Source organism: Microtus ochrogaster, chromosome 15 (assembly GCF_000317375.1).
Source record: "Microtus ochrogaster isolate Prairie Vole_2 chromosome 15, MicOch1.0, whole genome shotgun sequence".
In the NCBI taxonomy this organism is placed as follows: Eukaryota; Metazoa; Chordata; class Mammalia; order Rodentia; family Cricetidae; genus Microtus; species Microtus ochrogaster.
Genome location: NC_022017.1, coordinates 43,565,240 through 43,573,749, shown reverse-complemented (window position 1 = coordinate 43,573,749; position 8,510 = coordinate 43,565,240). Strand labels below are relative to the sequence as shown.

General features: G+C 47.0%; 1 protein-coding gene and 1 non-coding gene across 3 annotated transcripts in view; both read left to right on the top strand.

Moving 5' to 3' along the window:
- Positions 1–3,246: 3,246 nt before the first annotated feature.
- Wdyhv1 (WDYHV motif containing 1) overlaps positions 3,247–8,510 on the top strand; it is a 16,617-nt gene continuing 11,353 nt past the window's right edge. For both annotated transcript variants that reach the window (XR_003377504.1, XM_005354580.2), the window contains exon 1: positions 3,247–3,470. Coding sequence is in view for 1 of the 2 variants with exons in the window: in XM_005354580.2 (XP_005354637.1) it covers positions 3,382–3,470 (89 nt within the window). In the remaining variant the exon portion in view is untranslated. The remainder of the gene's footprint in view (positions 3,471–8,510) is intronic.
- LOC113456792 lies at positions 8,052–8,181 on the top strand. The gene has a single exon (XR_003377529.1). It is a non-coding gene; the product is annotated as a small nucleolar RNA SNORA11 (small nucleolar RNA).

Below are 8,510 nucleotides of genomic sequence, written 5' to 3'. Positions count from 1 at the left end.
AAAAAAATGACCAAAGGGATGCCAGTTTTTGTATAGGGTACATAGTCACATGATTCCAACGTAGAAACCCTTAGCTGTGAGACTTAACAAAACATTAGCATAGTTTCTAAGAGCTGTGGGGTAGGATGACATCCCCTCCCTTCTTTCACCCCCATTGAAATGACTGCTTGGAAATTCTGTTTGTTCTTGCCAGCACTTAATGATAGGCCCTGTCCAACCTCCCCCCACCCCCAAGCACTTACTAAAAAGGTCTTACAATCATCAATCTGTATCTTTGACAATTCAGAAGTCTCTCTTAAGGACCCAAGAACCATTTGAAAGAATCAACAGGAAGGGATATGGCTAACTCTTGAAGTCTCTGTGGGAGGACTGTACTCCAGAGAACTGTGACGTCCATGGTTATGTGCCGACAACAACTTGATGTGGGACAATCGGTAAAGCCTTTGTATCTGGCACGAACAGCAGAGTGTTGAGATTGTTTTAAGGTGCACCAAAGCCTTGAGAACTCAGTTTACCCAACAATATATACAAACTCAATCCTTGTAGCACGCCTATTTAGAAAACAGCACTGTAAACTTTATTTTACAGACGTGGAAACTGAGGCACAGGGATAGGATGGTGGAGAAGTATCTCTGCTCGAGAACACACACACTCATAGAACCTGCTAGACAAATTCTAGCCTGTAATTCTACCACTCAGGTGATAGCCAGTGAGGGCCATATGAGACCCTATCTCACCACCACCTTCGCACACAAACTCCAAAATAACCAGGAGACAACACAGATTAGACAGCGAGCAACTGAAACTACAGAACAGCCGGGCGGTGGTGGCGAATGCTTTTAATCCCAGCACTTGGGAGGCAGAGGCAGATGGATCTCTGTGAGTTCGAGACCAGCCTGGTCTACAAGAGCACAGGTTCCCAAAGCTACAGAGACACCCTGTCTTGAAAAACAAAACAAACAAACAAGAAAGAGAGAGAGAGAGAGAGAGAGAGAGAGAGAGAGAGAGAGAGAGAAAGAAAGACTACACAGACATATGTATGCATCAAAGGCTAGAGCAGAGGACCCAAGAAATAACAAATTTGATACTGGTTCCTCTCTATCTCTTTGAGGAAGGCTTGTCACGCCTATGAGAAGGCAGATCATTTTGCTGGTGTGGGATGATGTGCAGGTGCTGGCCAGAAAGGCAACCCCCAGACCATGGTGTTTGTGTCTGTAGGGGGGTGTTGGACAGTGTGTGGGGTCAGTTAGCAACCTGTGAAGGCACCTGAGTTTGAAAAGCAGAGGTGATTCCCACAGCACCTGGAGCAAGAGTACTAGCGAGGGAGGAAAGAGACTAGAAGGTACCTGTGTGAACTTGCTGGCCACCCACAACTGTGTGCAGGCCTCCCCAAGCTCTGGTTTCCCCAAGCTCTGGTTTCTGTGTCCAGAGGGTTGAAGAAAGACTAAACCTTCAAGGTCACATACCACTAGCTAAGCTGCCTTCCTAGAAACTGCTAGAAACTGCAGGGAGCCTCTTTCTGAGAAAGATTAACTTCAGGCTCACTTTTTCCTAAACAAGAACCGTTAGGTTTAATGACCTTCCCTCCCCACCCTCCAGAGCCTTCTTCGAAGCAGAATATTCAAGCTGAAGCAATAAATTGGTAACAGACACAAACACATTTGTGGTTTTTTTTTTTTTTTGTTGTTGTTTTTGTAGGATTTATGGGTTTTGGAAGGCAATTACATTCACCAATATACCACCAGCACAGCACTTTATGGGTTTTGGGACTTGTGAGGTTGAGAGTCTGTGGGTGGCCTATAAATCAAGCTTAAGAATTACAGTTTCTTTCTTTCTTTTCTTTCTTTTTCTTTTTTGTAGGGAAGTTCCCTGAGCAGTTACACATGTTCAAAGCAAACACAGGAAACTAGCAAGTCTAAAGAGACAGTTCTTCATGTCCTTCATTCACTATGAATAAATACTGTTTTGATAATTGGTGTCTTTCCTTCTGCAAATAAATAAGATTAATACAGAATGCTATCCAGACTCTTTCCCTTTGGCGTTTCAAGACAGGGTTTCTCTGTGTAAACAGTCCTAGATGTTCTGGATCTCACTTTGTAGACCAGACTGGACTCGAACTCACTGAGATCCAGTCACCTCTGACTCCCAAGAGCTAGGATTTTTTTTTTTTTAAAGAAAAATTCTTATGTAGCTCTAGTCTGCTACTATGTAGTCCAAGCTAGTCTTGCACTCAAAGTAATCCTTCTGCCTCTGTCTCCTGCTTGCAGGGATTATAGGGCCCCAGCACCACACCTGTTTACAACTTTTTTTACTTACTAGATCAGTCTGTCTTTCTATATATAGATACATTATAAACATCTAAAATTAAAAAGAAATTAAGTAACAATATGGTGAGATTTCGGTGCAATCCTTGGATTAGGTTTTTTTTCTTTCTAGGTTCTAGTTTTGCGTTCTTAAACTTCAGCTTTCACACCCAGCCGGCTCTTTAGATCTTTTCTGGTTCCACATAGCTGTGTAGCATAGTGAGCGCTCCTGCAGATTTCTGCAGTTGGTTTGATTCCGGGGTGTTAGCACGTGGCCTTGACCTGCCTTTTGCGACTGCAGTCTCTGGGTCCTTCACCTTTCGGTGTGAAGTCCCCGTAAATCTTAGATGAGAGCTTTCTAAAGGTTCAAAGGCTATGCAAAACTTGGTTACGGAGGACTTTGGGAGCTTCAGATAAAAGGTTTTGGTACGCGGAAACTGACTTGCTAAAAGGTGCAATAATAAAGAAGCCCTTGAGTAAGCTACAGGCCGTCAGTTCGCCAGAGGCTGACTCCCTAGTTCATTTTAGAGTGTGTTTCTTCTTTCCACCGACACGCAGGAACCCAAAACAGCTGGCAACCTCAGCTGGGGTTGAAGGGGTGTCAGTAAGCTCATTCAACACTTCAACACCAAGCAGTCTCCACCTGATGGCGACTAGGTCCACGCAACACAGCGCACGAACCCCAGCTTGGCCTGGGCGAGGGGAACCCTCACAGTGGAGCCCACTGTGCCACAGGCTCCACCCATCATGTAAGGGCTGGCGAGAACTACACAGACCTTGGAACCCTAGGATTCGTGCCCCCTCCCTGCAACCGCTCCTCCAACTCCATCCCACCCCCAACCAGGGCTCCACCCACTCCCGAAGTCCCGCCCACCGGAACCACGCAGTTTTCTACATTCCGGGTTCCGCCCTCACGCTGCACTGGGTCCCGCCCAGCAGGTCCCGCCCACCCGGTTCTAGGCTTCTTCATCCCGAAGGCGCTCTTGGCGGTCCTGGGTCTGTCCTTTCCGCCCGGCGGCCTGGCAGCAACTGCTGCCAGCGGGTTGTGTGCTTTTTGTGTAAGCCACAGCTTCGGGCCATGGAGGGGGACGGCCCCACCGCCACGGCCCCGCAGTACGAGTCGGCCTGTCCTACGCGGGACGCGTGTGTCTACAGCAGCTGCTATTGGTGAGAGAGAGCGCGGGCGCGGTGCCGCCACCAAAAGCTTCCTCCTCCCGGCCCTCTCTCTCGAGCGCCGGGCGGGCCTACGCTGCCGGGGTTTGGCGTTTGGGAACGCACCCCTGGTCTCCTTAGCTGAGCATGGGCAGTGGGTGGAGTTGAAGGGGTGACAGCTGTCTGTGCGTTTTGGTGCCTGGGACAAAAAAAGGGGAGTTAGGCTGTTGACCCTGGGTAACTGCAGACGTCCGTGTGGTTTCAGAATGAGGTATAGGTCGTTTTTAGTTTAAAAGACAAATGAAGACACAGTTTGAGGTAGCGGGAAATCCAGCCAGGCAACAGTACCACTGTCCTGATCACTGTACTTGCGAGATAACGGTTGCATTTGCACTGTCCTTGCCGTATGCCAAACATTGTCTTGGTTGCTTCGTGTAAATGGACTCATTTGAAGTCCACAGTCTCCCCAAGAGGCAGGTTGTGATCGCAGCTTTGGAGAAGAACTCCGAGGCACGGAAGGCATGGTACGGCTGTTTTACTCAAGGCCTCAGATTGTGAGGCTAATAATCCTAGGCCGCCTCTGCAGCTCAAACACTGTTCACCTCATCTTCCTTTCCTTGTTTAGGAACTTCTTCCCCAACCCAAGAGCAACTTCAGGGTCATCTAAATCTCCTCCTTCCCCCCTTCACCTGGTCACTCAACCAATGATACTAAGAACTTACGTTTATTCAACTGTGACTACAAGTAGCCCAAGTCCAAATGCTTGCAGGGGTTCTCAACCTTCCTCATGCTGCAACCCTTTCGTACAGTTCCTCATGTTGTGGTGACCCCCAACCATAAAGTTATTTCGTTGCTACTTCCTAACTGTAATTTTGCTAGTTATGAATCATGGTGCAAATATCTGATAATGCAAGATATCTGATGCAGCGACCCTTAGGGTTGACACTTGCTGGAAGACAGTTGCCTTGGAGAGGGGCTGAGCCGTAGAATGACTGGTTTGTCCCATGCCACACAGCTGAGTGGTGTAATGAAATCTGGAGTCTGTGTGATAGCTCGAGTCCTGAGAGCTGTTGCATTGCTTATCTGCCCCACCTGGTTCCCAAGTCCTGCTGGCTTTTATCCAGAGCGTCAGCTCTGTTTCTTTCATTTATTCAGTAAATATTTCTTAGGGATGTGAGACATACGTTGGGTGATTCTCTGCACCGAGGATATAGCAGTGAATAAGTGGGTAAGTTTCCTGGCAAGATCGCAGTATTCTTTTTGTTTGTTTGTTTTCGAGACAGGGTTTCTCCGTGTCACGGGCTTAGTCGTCCTGGAACTAGCTCTGGTAGACCATGCTGGCCTCAAACTCACAGAGATCCTTCTACCTCTGCCTCCCGAGTGCTGATGATAAGGGCTATAAGAACAGCAGGATGAGAGAAAAGATGGTGATCAGTACTACTTTGTATTAGGATAGTTAAGGAAGACATTGTTGCTAAGGTGATACAGAACAGAGGTCCGAGGAAAGAGGATGGGAGCTTTGTAAACATTAGAAGAAGATCATGTCAGGCAGGGAGCACAGCGAGCACAGAAGCCCAGGGAAGGATGCCTGTGGCGAGTATTTCCAGGAGCCATAAAGAATGCAGTGTCTGGTGGAAGAGCAATGAAGTAACTGATCTCCTTTTGACTCCTTCAGCTTCAGCAGAGCCATCATGGAGACTATTCCAGTTGCTTTCTAGTAGGGCTGTTTACCTACTTCCCTGTGATGATTAACACTGTCGATTTGACAGGGTCTTGAATCCCCCACAAGACAAACCTGGGGGCATATCTGTGAGGGAGTTTCTCGGCTGCGTTGAGATGGAAGATCCACCCAAAATGTGGGCAGCAACATTCTGTCAGGCAGGACTGATGATGTCCCAGTCTGAATAAAAAGGAGAAGCAGAGCCGGGCACCACTGTTTATGCTTCCCAGACTTGGGATGCAATGTGACCAGCTGCTTCACGCTTTCCCCACTGTCAAACCGAGACCTGTTCTTCCCTAAGATGATGCTAGCTGAGCAATGGTGGCACACGCCTTTAATCCCAGCCCTCGGAGGCAGACAAATCTCTGAGTTCCAGGCCAGCCTGTTCTACAGAACTAGTTCCAGAATAACCAGGGCTACACAGAGAAACCCTGTCTCAACAAACAAGCAAACAAAAATGTTGCCATAGCAATGGAAAAAGTAACTAACACTCTTCCATCCATGCATCTTTATCATTTGGTGTTTTCCTACTGCTCAAAAGTATTCTAAGTTGGAATATGTTGAGAATCATCTGAGAGCTTGTAAAACCTGCCTATCTTAGGGTACTACCCCAGAGAGTTTGGACTTACAGGTGGCACAGTGGAGGAGTGTAAGGCTGCTTTGTTGATCTTTACTTTCTTTCTTTTTTTTTAAGATTCTTTTATTATTATTTTTTAACGTGTATGGGTGTTTTGCTTGCATATCCATCCTTGTACTGAATGTGTGATTTTTTTTTTTTTAAAGACAGGATCTCACTATCTTTCCTAAAACTTGCTATGTAAACCAGGCTGGCCTCCAAGTCACAGAAATGTGCCCACCCCCACCTCCTGAGTGCTGGGATTAAAGGCCTGTGCTACCACGCCAGGCTTGCTGATCCTCTTTTGTGGAATATTCTTAGCGATAACAAAGTCCATCTGCGTATCACCAGCTATCTGGTTTATTTGTCCAAGGCCTGTGTTTTTCCAACCTCATTTTGAACCTATCTTCTCTGCCCTATTGCAGGGTTATCAGTCTTGGCTCTGTTGGCATTTTGAGTATCAAACCTTTGTTCCATTAGTTTTAAGGGTGTGTGATCGCACTTCCTGGCCTGTATCAGACAGATGCTATTACCAGCTCCCTGTACCACCCCCAAGATGTGACAACTGAACATATCTCTAGACATTGCTTGTCCTACTGTGATTGGCATGTCAATAGGCACACCCGACGGCATTTGTTTCTCCGGGTCTTTTGACTTGAAATAAGTGCTGCCTCTGCTGTGTTCTGGTAGGCGTTACTTATCTTCCAGATCCACTCAGTGATGCTGACGGTAAACTAGGATTTGTGGGGGACTGTGTGGTTTTGCAGGCTCTCCCACCCCACCCCAGTGCTAAGTACTGAACCACCTAGGGTCCTGAGCTTCTCTTGCATCCGGTGAGATGCTTTCCACCCCCAGCATTTCACATCCACTTGTGTTGCTGGGGCTAGGGCTGCTCTCCTGAGTCTGCTCCTCTGAATTCAGCTCATGGGTAATGGCTGCGACAGTCTGGCCCCTTCTGTTGCTTTGCTAGCCTTTTTGCTGTGGATAAGATCAGCTGATTATCTTACCCACCTGTCTTATTTTCCCATTTAACAGTTAAGTAGATGCCAGGATCTGTAACATACAGAGCACGTTCTATTCCTGCTGTGGCTCCCAGGATTTCCAAATATAAGGACCTCACTCCTACCTTACTCGAACATCAAAAGTTCTGTGCAAGGGCGGGGCGAGAGAGAAGACTAAGCAGTTAAGAACAGTGCTTGTCCAGAAGACTACAGTTTGATTCCCTGCAGCCGCATGGTGGCTCACACTGTCCATAGTACCAGTTGCAGGAGCTCTGATGCCCTCTTCTGACCTCCTCAGGCACTACACACATGTGGTGCACAGACATACATGCAGGCATGACACCCCTATGCATAAAATAAATATTTTTTTAATATTTATTTATTTATTTATTTTGTATACAATATTCTGTCTGTATGCCTGAAGGCCAGAAGAGGGCGCCAGACCTCTTTACAGATGGTTGTGAGCCACCATGTGGTTGCTGGGAATTGAACTCACGACCTTTGGAAGAGCAGGCAATGCTCTTAACCACTGAACCATCTCTCCAGCCCCAAAATAAATATTTTTTAAAAATGTTCATGAGTTGGGTGTGGTGGCTCATGTCTGTAATACTAACACCCATAGGCAGAGGCCAGGAGGATAACCTCAAGTTTGAGTCTGGCCTAAGTTTCATAGCAGGTTCCAGGGCAGACCCTGTTTCAGATATCAAACAACAGAAATTTCATGATATCCCTTAACTTAGTGTTAAGTTGTATTACTGAAAAATAATCGATGGCTGGGTTTAGTGGCTTTTAATCCTAACACCCAGGCAGAGGCAGAGGCAGGAGGATATTCATGAGCCTGAACTACATAGTGAGTTCCAAGCCAGTCAGAGCTGCATGGTGAGACCCTATCTCAAAAAAAGGAACTCTTAGTTTTATTATTATTTTTACCCTATATAACATTCACAGAAATTTGAAAAATAATGGGCAGTATGTATTCAAGCCATATCAAGTATGGTGCCTACTAATGGTGCTTGTGGACTCATGAGCTCTGCATAACTCCTGACCCACCTGTAAGATGGAGACAGGGCCGGGAGAACTGCTGACCTGTACCTCTGCTGTGCATCTTGAGGCTCTTCCATCATAGGCTTTAATTCGTTATATAAGCTCTTAGCTGTGTTTTGTGTCTCCTGTGCTCTTGAAGATGCCTGGGGCTAAGTTCAAAATTCCTGTTGACCAGACTACCATGGGTCTTCTCAGAACCTGGATAGAAATTTAATGGGGTGTGCTCAGAGCAGGGGGCCCAGAGAATGGCTTCTCTGTTTATAACACACCCAAGAAGAATCTGGGGCCATTGTGATGAGGGGCACACAGCACTGTGTCCTCTCTGTGAGCAGATCCCCTACATGCATTTCCCCAATTCATTCATGTGGCTTCCAGGCAAAACCAGTGGGAAAGGACGCAGCATTAGAGAAAATGCTCCAGGATTTACCTGGGGAGGCCACTGTCCACAGCGTAGTCAGTTCATGTGTGAGGAGTCCATGGGTGGTCTCAGGAATAGAGCCCGAACCTGAGTTCTCTTTCACTACATGGATCCCCAGGCTTGGCCTTTACCTCTTGAGCTATCTTGCCATCCCTGAACCTTTCTTACAGTGGTGTTTGTGGGGAGCTAAAGGTACCTGCCAACAAGCTTGGGGACCCGAGTTCAATCCCTGGGATCCATAAGGTGGAAGAGAAAA